The sequence below is a fragment of the Anser cygnoides genome, chromosome 22 (assembly GCF_040182565.1).
Source record: "Anser cygnoides isolate HZ-2024a breed goose chromosome 22, Taihu_goose_T2T_genome, whole genome shotgun sequence".
Taxonomy (NCBI): domain Eukaryota; kingdom Metazoa; phylum Chordata; class Aves; order Anseriformes; family Anatidae; genus Anser; species Anser cygnoides.
In genome coordinates, this window is record NC_089894.1 from 3,718,326 (window position 1) to 3,736,530 (window position 18,205).

Consider the following 18,205-nt stretch of genomic DNA (forward strand, 5'->3'; position numbering starts at 1 on the left):
TGGCAGAGAAATCCGTTGAGGATTATTAAATGAGTAAGAGCAATTTCTGGCTTGAAGTCCCTGAACAGGAACAGGTAAAGGCTGGGGAAATAGTGCACGAAGCAAGCTGAGGAGCTGGTTCGGCATCCTTGTTACAATGAGTCCTCCAAACTAATGTCTGCAAGTGAACATTGATTTACCTGGACATGGGTCTGACCTGGTGGAGCCTTTCTGGTGTTTGTACTTTTATTTACTGTAATTCTGCTGTGCCACATGTTTAAAATGGTTTCTTTTTTTTTTTTTTTTTTTTTTTTTTTACAGGTAAATCAAAGACCAAGGAGAACCGCCAGTCGATCATCAACCCAGACTGGAATTTTGAGAAAATGGGCATTGGTGGCCTTGACAAAGAATTCTCAGATATTTTCCGACGAGCTTTTGCTTCACGAGTGTTTCCACCTGAAATTGTAGAGCAAATGGGTAAGTATGATAGGAAGAAATATGTCTGGGGTACAGGATGCAGACCCATTTCTGGCTTGGAAAGACGAAATCAACTAACAACCTTATGCTATAACATGGCAGTTACTTAGAGATTTAAAAGACTAACAAAGCCTTTTCTTCCACTGTTGCTCCCGAATGTCTTTCATACTCCTGTTACTTGGCTAGAGAAGGGGGACAAAGAAGCAACTTGAATGCTCAACGCTGTACATGAAATGTCTGAGCAAATGAAATATATGGTTTAACTGAATACTTTTCTGTTGGAACCCAAACACTGCCTATTCTTCTGCATGCTTCATTTATTCATAGCAATGAGATTGAATGCTCCCATTTCTGACTTACTGGCAATGGGCTTTCTGTACAAATCAAAGGAAATTCTGTCCTTAATGATCCTGCCTTATGTGTAGTATCTATTGTCCTGGCAATTGCACTATGAACTTATGTCCTTCTCACAGTGTTAGCCCAATAAACAGAGTGTCTTGTGTGATCTTGGGTTGGTCTGATTTGAAATTCTGCAGAGGATTCACAGGCCATGGCACGTCTTGGAGTTTGTGAAATAAAAGCACAGATTCTTAAATATAGCCTTTTTGGGTCTAGGGTAGGAAAGGCAGTCCCATTACTTTGTAAACATGTGCTGGCAGGCAGATAAATGGTACTGATTTTAAAAGTAATTTTATTAAGCAATATGCAGCTGCAAGTATCTTATTTTGTCCCATAAAGCGGCTAGGGATGTTATAGCTAGTCTTCATTCTCTGAAAATAATCTCTGTGGGATCATATTTAAACTTGGAATTTGGAGCTACATAATTTCTAACTATGTTTATATTTCTTGATCCACCTTCTCTCTCCCCACAAATGAAGCAATCAAGATTTTGATTACAAAACAGATTTTGATCAGAAGATATGTCCTGTTTGTGTGTGGCTGTATGAAGTGTGTCCGTTTCCAGTGTTTGTGGAATTAATCTTAAAGTAAACTTCTCTGTGAGGTGTGTTAGGTCTTTTTGTAGTGATTTAAACACTTAAGGAGAAACATTGAAGAACCCCTGTAGGCTAAATCCAGTTAGTGCATGATTCTCTCTACTGCTTTTTTTACTTCATATTGATCTATTAGTTAAGGCCTTCTGAGGGCTGATCGTGCTTCTTTTCTCTTTTTTTTTTTTGTGGCTGTGATCAAATCATGATGTCTCTGCCTCAGCTTGAAGACAGGAACAGCTTGAATTTGTTGGTATTTAGCCATTCTGCAGAGGGAAGTGATGTTAGCTATGGAAAGAAAAGCCCTTTTACTGGGACACTCTGTGTCCTGTTCAGAAATGTTGCTGCCAGCTGGCCTTTGGATGGACCAGCATCCCCCACTTGAAATATTTTGACCGTCTGAAGCAGCTACCTGTATGTTCCTAGCAGCAGTGCAGGATCTTTGACTCTATGTGGAGGTAAAAGACTTGGAATTCTCATTGGTGTCATTTGACTGTAATGAGAAATGCACTAGTAGACTAGAGATAATGAGAGCTTGTTTTCGTTTCGTTATAACGTCCATTATTCAACTTCCACGGCTGCGTGCAATCTGGCAGCATGCTAAGCAGGGATATGTCAGGGTTTGATCGCATTTTCTTGGTATTATTGATGGCTGAATCGACCTGACAGCTGGGCACTGTTCGGTAATAGCACGCAGCAGCTAGCTTTGCCACGGAGGACCTGCATCTCTAACAGGTACCTCTTGCAAAGGTCAGAAACCTTGCTGGCTGCATGAGGTTGTGGAGCAGCTTTGCAGGATATGCTGCTCAGATGGTTCCTCTCGTTAATTGGGGTTGCTTAATACAGGAAGAAGAAGGCTCTCTGACGGACCACTAGTATTTTGATTACCCTGGGCAATGAATTAAAGGTGTGCCATATTATTTATATAAATACATATACCCTTACTTGTGCGTGTTTACACACATACTATGCAAAGAAACATTTTTCTGGTAAGAAGTTAGACTCCAAACAGAGCTCTCTAGCTCTCCGATTAACCCTAGGGCTAAAGAGCTTATCTGAAATTTGAAATAACAGAACTTTCTGACATTCATTTTCTTTGCCTTAGTTATAACTTGCTCTTAACTATATTTCAGATCTGAAATGTCAGTGTGACAGCTGTTCACCTTTGTATATAATTTATTGGGAAAGGAAAAGAAAGAATTTGCCTGCTCTCTGGTGCTCTGGTGCTCACCCACTTCTGTTTTTTGCCCAGTGCTTACAGACTGCAACTTCCATGCCAAACGCAATAAATATTTCTGTCCTGTAACTACATAGAGGCAGTATAGACCCTTCAAAAATTGCTTGCAATTTGTGTGTGGTTTATCTAACTTCCAAGGAATGTTCTGGGTTTGGAGCATATAAATCAATGTTAGTTAACCATATCATCCGAGGGTGTAAATGCTACTCTGATGCTACAATCTCTGGTTTATCCAAGCAAAGGAATCCAAGATCAACCTCAGCTGGTCATTAAACATTTCCATAGCTCCCTGCTGCCCTGGAAAGGGGCAATTTGCTTTTCGCTACCCACGCCTTTCCCATGTTCATATCCATCACCTCTGCTGTGGCGGGCTTGTATGCCTCTGTAAAGAGCTAATACATTTGAAAGCAAGAAAAAAAGCGCGTGTGTGTGAGCAGTTAGCAGTCGGTTCCCTGGTTGGCTTGCTGGGACACAGCCACACGGGTGGCAGCAGGAGGGGTAAGGCCTCTCATCAGCACAGTGGGACTTCCATCGGTTTAAGCTGAGTGCTTTTTTAAGGCTACAGTCATTTTGCTGGAGATTCTTTAGTATTACGAACATAGTTGGTGTAGTTCTCTTTTTACCTAGTACTAGGCTCTTAATAATCTTGTGACTGCCAAATGGAAATAAATTCTTACCTGGATGAGAACTGAGAAAGTACCTTCAAACAAAAGGGATGCTCCTTTTCAGTGCTATCCTCGAGGCTTCACTATTGTAGGGGTGATGCTTTTAAGGCAGGAAACTAATATTTGCAGGGGGCTGATAGAGGTAAGATAGAAGTCTTTGCAACAAAGGTAACAATGTATGAATTACTTGTGTGCTCACTTCACCCATCTTGAAGGGCTTTCTGTTGTGCTTATGTGTAACTGCACAAAGGATAACAAAGTTATTCAAGTCAAAACAGTATACTGGTAGGAGAGGGGAAAAGGACAGCCCGAAAAAGCAATATCTGTGGGGAACTGCCCCTGTTTCTCAAGCCCTTTCTGGTTCTCTATGATGTTTAACTCAAAGTAAAGCCACGCAACTGCGTTGTGAACAGCAGCCTTACAATTGATTGATCCCCATTTAGTTGCCTTAAGACTGATTTCGGTTTTTCTTTTATTGCTATTAAAAGCATCCTCTCATTCAAGCTAGAGCTCCTCCTTTTTATTTGATAACTATTATATTGCTGAATACATGTTGTAATCATTCTTGTCTTTTTTAAACTGGAACAGACTTTTTTTTTCCTTCCTTCAACTTAGGCTTTTAGATAAAGTTTTTGAAATGTATATCTCCAGGCACTGAATATCAAAGTTTTCTCAGACCTGAAAGAAAATGCCAGTGCTGAACTCTGTTTTCCTTTCTAAAGAACGCTCCAGTGTCTCCGTGTATTTGAAACATAGTCTTGAGTTTTAGCAGGGGAGTGGTTTTTATGACTTACATGGCACATTAGTTGTTCCAGTGGCCATTGAAAAAGTAGATTTCAGCTGCGCAGGTTGTTACAGTTTAGTAACAGGTACAGAAATGTTTGGTGTTACAGATCGCATTCTTGATGAGAAATTGAAATGGAACCCAAATTCTCTGTGCTCTCCTGTTACCACCAATAAGTAGGTTCAATCAGACTTTTCAGAGGTGATTTCTATTTCCTGGTAACCAGCTTGTGCTCTGACTCCTTAGGATCGGTCAGTCTCAGTGCTCCGTGTGAAGTACAGCTCGTTATGGTAAAGTAAGGTATTAATGAAGCACTGTGACTTGGAGATGTGTCTTTTAAGGTATCTTTAAAATTAGTGCACTAACGTTCTTGAAGTACTCAGATGCTATAAGAGAAAAATAGCATTGGGAAGGATCTCATCCAGTCTATTTTTAAAATAGGATATTTGTTATGAAAAATCACAGTCAGACATGTCTAACCTGTCACTGTGGTGGTAAAAATACCCGAACTTCCTAATGTAGCCTATTCCACTACTTAGAGTATCCTCACTGTCAAAACTTTCCAATTGCTTATACTCAGCCTTGCAGCTGTTTATTATATATGGTAGATATGAAATATTTTTGTTAGGTTTTTGGAGGGGACTTTTACATACTTGCCTGTGTTTCTCTTCAGTATTCTGAAGGCTAGCACCTAGATTTTGAAACCCTTTCTCATAGTCACAATCTCTAGGTCACTGATCGTTGTTATTTCTCTTCCCTGGGTCATTCTTCACTGCTTGGCAGTGTGATGACCCAAGCAGGGCTCAGTAACTGTCAGAGGTGCTCATGAATTCTGGGTGGATTGGCAGGTTTTCTCTGTGCCTTGGTGTACGTTCTTATGTATAATCCTCAGAATGATGACTTGTTTCGTTTTGCAACATGCAGGTTATTATTCCTACCCAAATGTAGAAACTTGTGTATTGAGTTACATTTAAAAAGAGGAAAAAAAAATTTAATCCCACCTTTCAGTGTAATAAAAACATTGTATAGTAGTAAATCCAGGAGGGATCCTTTCTCTTTGTGCTTCAAAGTTGTTGTTTTGGTTTTTTTTCATCCACTTTTCATCTACCTTTAACTTCATTCAGACAGTGTCTTTCATACAAGCTTATGAGGATGTGTAAGACCTTCTTATAGCTTTATAAAGGTCTAGATCTCCCCTCATTTTGCTCTTTTATTTCCCCCTCAAACCCTCCGCGTGTGACTTCATACGCTTTACTAGAGGGAAGTTGTCTTTAGACTGATCTAATAAATTCCTTTTTGGCTATTGCTCGTATCCTTGTTTTCTTCTATGTACTTAGAAGGACATCATGCCAGAATTCTCCAGGAATTAAGGTAGTGATAGGTCTATACAACAAAATCAGAAAATATTTGAAGTTGGAAGGGATCTCTCAAAATTGTTTAGTCCAGCCCCACGGCGCCTTTTCTTCTGCCAGCTCTTCTTTCCCTTTGTAGCATTAAGGATGACATTTACTTCCCCCCCCTCCCAGCATCTCATCCATGCTGTACAAGTTCTCAGCGACTTTGAGATGATTTCACTTGCTCAGAGTGCTCCTGGGTGAAGTCCTTGTCCAGGTATAACCTGTGAGTATCAAGTGCTCCTGTGGGCGCGCTCCGGTTCCCTGCCTATTCGGTGCTTAGACCTTGCCGGACTGTCACTGATACTAGTGTTGGCTGCCACGCGACATGAAGTCGGCACTCAAGTAGAAAGTGTTTTGCAGTTTGAACTGAGCACTGTCTGTTGTTGGCTTTTCGTCTCGTTTGGGAGTTGGGCCAGCACCTCGATGCGTGTTCACCTCCTGATGTGATTATATGATGAAGTACTCCCATAGTGGCTGAATCTGGTTAGTGGAGCTCCAAAAATAATTTCTCTAAGCTCAGTAGAGGGTCAATCAAATCCCAGCTGAATTCAGGAATTACTAAGATCAATTTAAAAAAATCCACAACAATATAATTGTCACAGTATAAATCCGTAATTTGTTCACATTTTGAATTGCTGGATGCAGTTCTTGTCTGGGTCTCAGAATGGATGCAGTAGAACTGGAAAAATGCTGGAGCCAGGGCATCGGGATGCCTTTGCATCTCGGGGTCCTGCATCTGGGCTGGGGCAATCCCAAGTACAGCCACAGGCTGGGTGGAGAACGGATTGAGAGCAGGCCTGCAGAGCAGGATTGAGAGCAGGGCCTGGGTGTGCTGGTGGATGAGAAGCTCAACATAAGCCAGAAATGTGCGCTCTCAGCCCAGAAAGCCACCCGTACCCTGGGCTGCACCAAAAGCAGCGTGGGCAGCAGGGCGAGGGAGGGGATTGTGCCCCTCTGCTCTGCTCTCGTGAGACCCCCCCTGGAGCCCTGCGTTCAGCTCTGGGCCCCCAGCACCAGCAGGACACGGAGCTGTTGGAGAGGGTCTGGAGGAGGCTGCGAGGATGCTCGGAGGCTGGGGCGGCTCCGCTGTGGGGCCGGGCTGAGAGCTGGGGGGGTTCGGCCTGGGGAAGGGAAGGCCCCGGGGAGAGCTCACAGGGGCCTGCCAGGGCCTGAAGGGGCTGCAGGAAAGCTGGGGAGGGACAACTTGTCAGGGAGTGTGGTGATAAAACAAGGAGTAATGGCTTTAAACTAAAAAAGGGTAGATTTAGATTAGATATAAGGAAGGAATTGTTCCCTCTGAGGGTGGTGAGGCCCTGGCCCAGGCTGCCCCGAGGAGCTGTGGGTGCCCCATCCCTGGAGATGCCCAAGGCCAGGCTGGATGGGGCTGGGGGCAGCCTGGGCTGGTGGGAGGGGTCCTGCCCATGGTCGGGACTTGGAACTGGATGAGCTCTAAGGTCCCTTCCGATACAAACCATTCTGTGATTTTGTGATTCTGTGATAATGGGCTCAGAAAAGCTCATAAACATGGAATCAGTTGGTCTGAAGATCTTCAGCCTTGCAAAGAGACCAGTGGGTGTTTGCTCTTCCAACCCAGGGATTTGGAAATGTGAAATGAGGCTCACAGATGGCAGGCTTGGAACAAAGGGAAGGGGATGCTTCACTGAAACTGCCACAAAGAATTTATGCTATTTTGTATTGATGGCCATGGTCATCCCCAGACGCTGAGCTGTAAGGACTATTGCAGTTATTTTGTATGGCTGCAGTTGGGGTGTCCCTTAGCATGTGTCACTGCAGCTTGGCAAGTGCAGTTTTGTTCTGGCTGGAAAACCGGGCCTTGGGACATCCCAGTGACCCTGTTACGTTGCTACTTGTTTACTTGGAGGTGCTCTGTGGGCAAGTATTCCAAAAGGTATTTGCAAATTCCTTCATGTCGACTTTAAGTAGACAGAAATGATCCAGCTTTTTTCCAAAAAGAGAAAATGCCGATGAGATTTATGGCTATTAACATCCAGGTGGGATCTGACTGTAAACATCAGCTGTTGTGTTCAGCAATCTATCCAAGGACTCTGCATAATCTTTGTCTTCAATTGACATCGTTTTTGCAACTCCCCAGAGAGGCTGAGGCATTTGCTTTTATTTTTTTTGGTTGCAGATATGACTTCTTTTTAAGATGGGTTTGTTTTGTACATATTCTTATCAAAACCCCTTTTTCATGATTTTGTTTGTGTAGCCAAAGGCATTCCGTTGGAAGCTTCTCTAAAGCTGATTTATTTTCTTTTTTTTATCACATTCCATCAGAAATTGATAAATGGCCTGCCGTTGTTGTAAATCTAGTTATTGCCTCCTTATACATGTACGTATTAAACTTCTCACAGCCAAGCAAGACATGATGAGAAAGGTGAGGGGCTCCTTTCAAAGATCTAGGAAGAACTTACTGGCTTTGTTGTCCTCTCTTTACAGTGGCAAATGATTTGTTACGTCAAGCAACTGGCTATTGAGAGTCCACTTAAAATAGAAGCTTCTATTTCAGGTGTAGCCCCTTGCCTGTCCCGTCTTTGAAATGAAAGCAGAAACAAGTTGCTTCAGTCTTGCTGCTTGTCAGTAGCACGTAAATCCTACAGGAAGATTAACTGTAGGCAATGATGTAGGCTGAAATAATGCTGGGCTTACAGGTTGAGAGGAGGGGGAAATTCCACCCAAGAGTTGGAAAATCTTGTCCATGTGGCAGGTGAAGTCTGGGGACCATGATCTTACTCTAACCTGCCTGAAGATTAATGTACAAAGATAAGCATCTCTCCCTGATGCATTCAGGATCAGTACTTTGCTGTCGATGTAGGTTTCTGATAGGTGCATCTGAATGATACAATCACACCAGAATGCTTTGATTTTAATTAAAAGGGGAATTACAGTCCCAGGTAGAAAATCCCTGTTATACTTAAACATTTCTTCTGATCTTTCAAAAGAGTGAGTAGTGAGAGTCGAACAAATAAACTTCATCCTGTCTCTGGGTAAATGACGTTCTGGTTCAAAATAGTGTTTAATTTCTCTAGGTAATGCTCTTACCAGTTTTTATGATTTTTCCCTTATATTTTCTGTGGAAGACATCTCATATTGGTACAATTTAGTTCCCCTTAACCTGTTTATTCAGCCTCTAACCTTATGACATTCAATTGCATAATTAAGTATCCCATTACAGGAGTGACCTTTGATTTTAAGTCCGAATGGTAAGCTTAATGAGTTAGAGACGTCTGCACTGCTAATAATTTGTGTTTATAAGATACTCATAATAGTATTGACATTTGGCTGCATTGGTGAGATCAGCAGAGTGGAGATAAACTTAATCAAAATTCCTGTGTGGGGCATAGGATCCCGCTGTGATTTGAGACGTAACATTTGTAGTTTGTCATCACCTGTCTATTTTAATAAAGTCCTGCTTGTGTTTAAAGCTTTAATTTTAGCCAGGTGAACGTAGCTATACAGGAGCATCTCTACTGGAGTAGCTTGTGGCAATTTCATTTGAAGAGGAACTAATTACTTTGGTTTCAGGAACGCTCTTCCACCTGAGCAAGATCCAGCTTTCAGAGGCCCCCAGCAGCATCTGACCGGTGTGAACCAAGCCTTAGGCAGATGGTTAGTGATATCGTCCACGTTCCGATGTGGGGAATCACCCATGTGTGGTGTTACTTGCTAAAAAGTGAGCGTGGAGGGACCAACACGGGCTGGGCTTGTCTTTGTCAGGTAACTCTCACATTGTCCCTGGGATCTTGCTGGGTGCCAGGGCTGCTCTTTTTGCTCAGGTGGGATGAGTGGCTAATGACCAAGCACAGCCCGAGGATTTAAGTGGCTGCTGAAGCTGTGGCCTAACTTTGAGAAGCCTTCTTTCTTTATTGTTCCTGCGACAGCTTCTGTCCTTTCAGCAGCTCATTTTTAAAATATTTTAACTTATCAAGTAAGAGTTGACACTTCCTCAGGATAAGTAAGTTGGAATAAGAGGGGAATATCCAAGGAGGCTTTCCAAGCAAACTTGTCCAAAGGCTGTCTGGTTTCCCCAGAGTCATCCAGCTAGAGCCCTTTGCTAAGACTGTATTAGTTCATGCAGACAAAGAGAATATTTGGGCTCTACAAGAAGTTCTTTCTTAGAAGAAGAAAGTAAAACCAAAGATGTAGAAGAGACGCTTCTCGGAGGTTGTACCTCTTTCTATGAGAGAGTTTCTTAACTGTGGGAGAACTAGAAAAAAATTCAGAGCAGTCTGTTCTCTGTAGCAGTGTTTTTGTTCTTTGAAGCTATACTAGACAAAAATGAGATTGTACAGTACAATTTTTCTACCTTGAGTAAGGGTGCTCCCAGGGCTGTTTGTGTGCATGTGCCCCGACTTGTCAGTAGCCTTTTGATGGCCTCTCCTCTTTGAGCACATCGGAGCTTTCTGAGCACCAGTGACTTTCTTTGCTTGGGATTTCCTTTAAAAGCTTCACTCATCATCAAAATCCTGCTTTGTGCTATTTGGCTACATAGGTGATCATGTTCCTCCACAAAACACGTTAACAATACCTTTCATGACATTGATTTGACAGGAATAGCTTTTAATTTATCTATGCCTCATTCATTCCTGTGTGAAATTGGTCTTTACTGACAGTATGTGGTGTTTGTAGTTTTTGACTTCAGGATTCCCTGAAATTTGACTGAATTCTTCTTAACCAGATCTCTTGTTGTTTTTTTTCTGCTTTTTTTCTCTGCAGAGAAACACAGAAATCTTTTAGCTTTATTATTGTGCTTATCTGGTGCAGCAGGGTCTCTTTTGGAGATTTTGGTAGGGATCAGAAGCTCTTCGTAGCGATGTTCTCTTGGGGCTTTATTTTCATGTATGAACAACCTGAAAGAGTGAGCAGCGCATGCAGATAATAGAAAACATTTTGTGTTGAGCAGTTATTCAGATTGAAATTAATTCTTTATCACTCTAAGATTCGGTAGTTAATGCAATTAAATCACACTTGAGCATTGGTAAGTTAATGAAGGAGAAAAGCACTCATTCTTTAAATGGAGGATATTGCTGTGAGGTCTGAGCAGCAGTGAGGACTTTGCTAGTGAGGTATGCAGCAAGGGGGGAACTTAGCATGTAATTAAGATGAGATGGAAAGCAGGAGGGAGTAGCTGTTCTGTGTGAGTGACAACTTGATGGGCCCAAGCTCGTTACGTTTTTGATGATGCTAGAAACTGCACTCAGGTCCCCTAAGTCTGAGCTCTGGGCCATCAGTTTGCTTCATTTTTTATTTTTTATTTTTTTGCTGTTAATGTGTATTTTAAGCACTGCAGGGCACTTGTTGCATGTTCTACGTGCTTTAAAAAGTCAAATGGCAAGAATGCAATCTAAAAATTAATGTCTTATGAGTGTTGTCTACAGTATGGAACTGTTTTCACTAATAAACATGTTTTTTCCACAAACAATTACTACTTGAGGATTTCTAAGTTTTAGATAAATCTAATCTTCTTGAAAGGAAACATAGTTTTTTGTCTTCAAATATACTGATACCTTGTATTCCTCACTTGTTGTCCAGAACACAGGTGTAGGGTTTTTGCGTGGAAATTGGATGGAGCAAGAGCAAAGGAGAAGGTGCTACTGGATTCTTTGCCCTGTAATTAAACACTTGTGTTCAAAGTGGGGATTTCTTGCTGATGAAAGCTGCTCTGGTTAGATTCCAGCCATAGGTGACAGTGGATACAGCTTCCTCCAGGTCTTTTTCCTTGGGATGTCCTGTGGGTCCAGCAGGTGAGGATGACTCTGGAGAAGGGCTCTGCCAGCGTGTTGGTGCTGTGTCTGGCTAGGGATCTAAAACACGAGAGGGAGGTCTGCGGTCAGAATATCCAGGTATCCATGAAGAATCCAGAAGTATCCCAGAATATCAGGTATCCATGCAGGCTGTTTCACTCTCTGCACACACACCTTTATCTCTTCTTCGCCCATGGGAAAGACAGTGAGGACCTAACACTTCTTCCTGTGCTTGGAATCGAGTAGGAAGAAATAAATCACTAAAACACCCACTGCGTCCTGAAAGTTGAAAATAAATTTACGTGTAGTTTTGGGTAAAAATAATAAGAAAATAGAAACATAGAGGTCTATTGGAAATACTAGGATCTAGACAAAATAAGTTACATATATCTCTCTTCTACTTCCTTACCACTCTCTGACCAGAGAACATCCAAACTTGCTCTTCTACTAAATCAGTCTTCTACATGCCTTTTAATTTGGGCTATGTATAGCTCCTGTGTCTTTATTTCTCTAGATAACTTCTGTTTTCCTGTTCTGTTTCTGTAGTTAGATGCCTTTGCTATAAAGCTGTGGCTTTCTGTTTCTTAGAGGCTTTCGCTGGGTCTGGTGCTCAGTATTTAAAATATGGTGCTTATACATCATCATTGCTCTCCTATTTCAGGATTTTCCAACACTAGTCCCTTTGGATTGCTTCCAGGAGAAAAAAAAAAATTGTTTTGATGCATTTGTTTTTTTTCTGTCTGCCTAGATCTTGTCTAAATGCTGGAAGTCCCATTAAATGACTAAAACCAGTTTCATAGCCGACGTGTTGATACCATGACCTTTGTTAACATAGTATAAGGCAGAGCATAAAATATTCAAGTGTAAGAGTAGTGTAAGAATACTGGAGTCTTTCAGGTCTTCTAGTTACATGTCAAGTTCTTTTTTTTGGCCTCTGATGGTTCTAATGGTTCCTAGCAGCCTTTTCAGCCTGGAACCAGAACTAGACTCTTTTAAGCCCAATGCAGGGGTAAAAAGTTAGGCATTATTACATGATATCCCATGTTTTTGTGATTCATGAATCAGATTAATCTGCTTTACTTACATCAACATTGAGAGCTCAGCTTCAGTTGAGTAACTTTGATAATCTGATGCTTCATTTTCCTTACATATCTGAAAATTAAACAGCTGAATCTCTTCTGTAAAGGAATGCTGCTCGTATGCATTGTGTGCTCCTGTAGGAGAAGAGAGAAATGAATCAGATGCAGTGTGTGCTTGTCCTAAATTGTTAATGCGTCTTTGCATGGTGTTCATGGTATATGGGTGATGTTGTTGTTTGTTTTTTTTTTTTGAAAAAAAAAAAAGGTTTCTGCAGCCCCTCACTATCTGGGGATGATCAGCATCCTAGAACCTACTCTGGGGTTTTGTTGAACTGAGAAGTATGTTATTCACCTGTTTACCAGACACCTGTTTACTGAGCGTACTGCTGACCAGAAGTTATAATTCAGGCTCTCAGTCCTTAGCTCTTAATTTAGCATGCTTAATATATAGGGTGAGCATTTGTGTTGTTATGAGCTTTGGGTTATTTTTTGTTGGCCGTTGCTGGATTGGTGGAATGACTTTGATCCAGTCTGTCAATTCTGTGTTTGTATTTCACTGCTAAAGGCGTGATGCGGAGCTCAGGCTAATGCACATCTCTGCAAGGTCACTGTAAAAGCATCCCTGTTGTAAGCAGCAGTTCCCTCTTTACTGTATTGCTCTTTCCTTTGTAAGCCTGCTTTCTAAACTTCTTCCCTCTTGTTCTAGGCTGCAAGCATGTGAAAGGCATTCTGTTGTATGGACCTCCAGGCTGTGGTAAAACACTTATGGCGAGACAGATTGGCAAGATGCTGAATGCCAGAGAACCAAAGGTGGTCAATGGTCCAGAAATCCTCAATAAATACGTGGGCGAGTCTGAGGCCAACATCCGCAAGCTGTTTGCTGATGCAGAAGAAGAACAAAGAAGGGTAATGCAAACATAGATAAATAGCATGGTCAGGATGAATGTGCCTTAAGAATGACTGGAAAGGAAGTTTATAATCGGAAAATTGCTGCTTGCATTAAAAGATTGAGTCACTGCTTCACTTGTGATTATAGTTACTCCTTGCAAGTCACTGAATATTAGTATTCTACAGATTCATATGATTTCAGTTGGAAGAAAAATAAAACCAAAACCATTCTTAGCACCTGAAGAGGTAGCTGGTCTTCCTATTAGCTATGCTGAAGATGGACAGTTTGTTTAACTTTCATGTAGAGTTATTTTAAGGTAATACAGTAGGGCCCATCCTGCTATGTTTTGTATTATGCAATGTGTCAGCTGCTCAGAAAGTGCTTAAAAATAGGATCATAAACATTTTGCTCCATTTTTTGCTTTTCTTCTGTGGTGGTTTGTTTGTTTGTTTGTTTGTTTTTTGAAACAGTCCATTTGGAGTTTTGCTACTAGATTCAGGTGGCACATAAACTAGGACAAATTTCAAATAAGTTCTCATGTCTTCAAGTTTTTGGGTTACAGGATTATAGAGTACGTACATTATAAGAATATTAAGTGTACATTTTAATATTATAATAAGAATTATAATCAATACACCCTTAATTTTTCGTAGCAGAAAACTAACGGATAAGAATATTGTCTCAAAACCAGAGAGTATGGATCTTTGAAAGTGGAACTGGAGGCAAAGATTCAGTTTTTTTCCAAACTTGTTTTTTTATCAATCACTTGAGCTGGCTATGAAAATCCTAGTCTTTGAAGGTGTAAAATTTTTTTTTCCTTTGTGCTATAGTTAATTTTTCCTGTTGCTTAATTGTGATTGAGATTTTATGGTAAAGAAGCTGTATTTTCAGGTAAATTGCTATTAAATAGTGAGGTCTTTTCAGAAGACGTTAGCAAAGGAGACTGTATACCTTAATTTTATTTGTCAGACAGTGCTGCAGATTCTGAAACTATTTAATTTTCTTCTGCAAAAGATTTATTAATCTAACTGAGCTTTACATGGGAACACATACAGATGTAAACAATCTCCTTTTCTCTGGTTGTTGCAATATAACTGAAAGCTGTGAGCTTCTTTTCCTTTGCAATAGCACACCTGTTAAAATAGACTTCATATTGGCTGGAGGGGATGGTCTTGATGACAAGTTGTGAGATTAAAAAGGTCTCAAAAAGGTTGGTATTGTAATGACTTGTGTCTGGGGCAGATTGCCAGTGACAGCACATTTACCCAGTATTAACATGGTCTCCACCATCCACAACAGCTGTTTTAGAGGTAGAATTTGAAGGGGAAAAGCTTCATAATATGGTCACAAAAAGTATCCTGTTCTCTTACCAGCTGCAACTGCTTCACCTTTGAGTGAACCTGGGAAGAAGCAGTTCTATTCCTGATTGGCACTGAACAAATGGACTCCTTGAAAATACTAAGAACACAGTTACCGTGGCAAGCTGTGTATTTCCTAACTTTATTGTGACCTGGGCTATTTCCAACATCGGGTTCATCCTTCCACAGATGTGTTTTGTTCTTCATTTCTCTTTCAGATGGCTTTCACAGATACCAAGTACTGTTACCCTTTGAGCTGTGTCTTCTGCATTTGGGCTTGTGCATTTCTTGTTTATTCTACTCCTGTCCATTGAAACACTGCTTCTCTTAGGACTGTCAGCGGTGAAATCCTGTGTTAGGACAAAGCCCACCAACAAGACAGAAAGATGATATTCTGAAAAGGGGTCTGATGCATAGCATGTGATACTAACACTACTTGCAGATATCAGTGTTTTGTATCTCTCTGGCTGATCTTGTTGAGAATTTACTGTTTTGTTTGGATTGCTTTCAATGGTGACATGTGGCATTCCTGACATGTTTTTCTCTCCAATAGCTTGGAGCAAACAGCGGTGTTCATATCATCATTTTTGATGAAATTGATGCAATCTGCAAGCAGAGAGGAAGCATGGCGGGTAGCACTGGAGTCCACGATACTGTTGTAAACCAGCTGCTGTCTAAAATTGATGGAGTAGAACAACTCAATAACATCCTAGTGATTGGTATGATAGTGCTGTCTTTTTTATTATGGGGTCAGGTTGAAAAATGCTATTTTGCTCACTGCAGGTCAGCTAACTTATTGCTGGTATTGGATGTGTTTGGACTCATCTGAATGACTGCTATTTGACAAGCAACAGTGGCATATTTAAAGGGAGATGTAATTGGCTGATATTGCTGTTTTAAAGAATTTTCTCATTTCACTTTTAATAACAAATGTTTGATTAAGAAAACTTGCAAGGAGTAATATGCACTGGTATATTGACATATGAAGGACTGGGGCTTCTTTAGCTATTTTTTTGAGTTGTTGTGGTGCCAGGACTCAGGCAGGTTTGATCCCTATTGCCCTGACTCTACTTTAGGGCATGGCTTTTTCCAATATTTCTCAAAATGTCTGTCCTGTCTGTTTTCCTGAGACTTTATGGACTATATTCAGGAGCTGGAGGCCAACTTAGCTGAGCTAATGCTTATTTTGGTTTTAATTTTGCACTTAGGAATGACCAACAGACCTGACCTGATTGATGAAGCTCTGCTGAGACCAGGGAGACTTGAGGTGAAAATGGAGATTGGTAAGCAAGCTAGTATATGTCAATACATAAGCTCACATTAACTTAGTCAACAAATTAAAATACCATTTTAGATTTACCAGTTGATAAGCCATTGACCTGATCATAGAATCATTTAGGTTGGAAAAGACCTCTAAGATCATCAAGGCCAACAGTTAACCTAGCAATAACAAGTCTACCGCTAAACCATGGCCCTCAGAAACACGTCTGTGAGTCTTTTAAATACCTCCAGGGATGGTGATTCAACTACATCCCTGGGTAGCCTGTTCCAATGCTTTACAACCCCTTCAGTGAAGAATTTTTTCCTAATATCCAACCTAAACCTCCCCAGGTGGAACTTCAGACTGTTTCCTCTTGTCCTAGTGTTGGGAGAAGAGACCAACCCCCAACATGTGGCAGCTTCCTTTGAGGTAGTTGTAAGAGAGCGATGAGCCTCCGCTTCTCCAGGCTAAACAACCCCAGCTCCCTCAGCCACTCCTCATACAACTTGTTCTCTAGACCATTCACCAGCTTCGTTGCCCTTCTTTGGACATACTCCAGCACCTCGATGTCCTTCTTCTAGTGAGGGGCCCAAAACTGAACACAGTATTTGAGGTGCAGTCTCACCAGAGCCATGTACGAGGGGATGGTCACCTCCCTGGTCCTGCGGGCTGTACTAGTTCTGATACAAGCTGGGATGCTGTTGGCCTTGGCCACCTGAGTACACTGCTGAGTTTTATTCAGCTTGCTGTTGACCAATATCAGATTCTGTCCAGCAGAATAGGGTAGGGGTGGGCAGGCAGGACCCTGACTCTCTTGCACTAATGAAAGGAACAAAGAAAGCACCAGACCACTCCTAGGTGGAAACTGCAGAACTGTTGATCTTGTAATGGGTGTGAGCAGTTCTTGACTTGGAGAAACATCCTTCTATTTGTATAAAATGATAATGGTGAATTTAACCTTAGTAACTGCAAATGTTAAATAGCATTGGCTAAATCTTTCAGACTTGCTCATTCCAGAAGGTCTAGATTGCTTGCAACAACAGAAATAAAAGCATGTGAAAGAGCACACTTAGCCATTTATTTTAGTGATCTGGAAAACCTGTTAGTAATTTAGAAGGGACTTTTGTAATTGTACACATTTACTTGATACAAACTCCAAATTAATATTTATTATAACCTACTTTTTTTTTAAGAAATTAAGCCCACATCAGCTTAGATTCAGGAAAACAAGTCTTAACTCTGATCTTACATGCAAAGTCTCATTAGTAAAGATTATGGTGGAGTCTGAAGGGTGTTTAACAGTTGGAAGCATGGTTTTAGATTTGTGATTTGAAAGAGTCCATAAAACATTTTCCCGTGAACTTCACAGACACATGTCAAAATATTTTCTGTACGCTGAGCTATGCACTGAATAGTCTAAAAGTAAAAATAAATAAAAATCTCAAAATGTAGTGAGCCATATGAGAAGGGCAGACGAAGAAGGCCATTAACATTACTAAGGTGTGTTTCCTTTCAGTTACGGAAAATTAGATGAAAATGTCCATATAACCCTAAAAATCAGATGATACACTACATGCGAAGATAAGAGTTTGTAATTGTTGGTCTAAAATGTGGGGAAACTCTTGAAATTGGAACTTTCAATGTAATGTTAAGAGTTTGCTAGGGATTTTTTTTCTTATCCTTAAAGGGTAACATCACTCTTTCAAAGGTCCAGAAACACAAAGATTTTGTGATAGCTGAAAAGGGAAGATTTTAGGCAAAAGAAGAGAAGCTGACGACTACGGAGGCAGCCGCAGAAGTAACCCAGGCAGTGAGCTGATGCTGATGCTCCGGAGTTAATGCTAATTACTCTGAAGTTGATCACTGTAGGAAATAGTTTGTATCAGGCAGTATTGTGCGTATACCTCATAGGAGATGTGAGGACTAGAGAAGCAGGTGGAGCACTAGCTAAGACTTAAAATCTTGTGGAGCACAGGCAGCACAGGTGGTTTCTAAAATTTAGAAGGCTTATGAGACTAAGGTATTCAGTTGGATGCAGGAGAAGAATATTAAGAGACTTGTGCCTATTCCTGGCATAGTATGCAAAAAAGGAAAGTTGGACAAAGAAGTGTAGAGCAGTGCATGGAGTTAGTGGTCAGGCTGATGAATAATAATGAGAAAGAACTAGCACTAGCAAAAATTGTCATTTACAGTCTTTAGAAAATAACACAGCTACAAGGAATTGAAGGAAAGACTCAGCAAAGAAAGTCTGTTTTAGGGATGAAGAACTGTGCATACAATAACGGTTGCCTTTGTGCAATCTCATACTTGAAAACAAATGCATAG

The 18,205-nt window shown here is 41.0% G+C and overlaps 1 protein-coding gene across 4 annotated transcripts in view; it reads left to right on the plus strand.

Annotated features, from left to right (window-relative positions):
• Positions 1-18,205, plus strand: part of NSF (N-ethylmaleimide sensitive factor, vesicle fusing ATPase) — a 77,990-nt gene that overhangs the window by 32,287 nt on the left and 27,498 nt on the right. For all 4 annotated transcript variants that reach the window (XM_066981436.1, XM_013201435.3, XM_066981437.1 and 1 more), the window contains exons 8-11: positions 301-456; positions 13,079-13,278; positions 15,173-15,338; positions 15,828-15,902. In XM_066981436.1, coding sequence (XP_066837537.1) covers positions 301-456; positions 13,079-13,278; positions 15,173-15,338; positions 15,828-15,902 — 597 coding nt within the window. The remainder of the gene's footprint in view (positions 1-300; positions 457-13,078; positions 13,279-15,172; positions 15,339-15,827; positions 15,903-18,205) is intronic.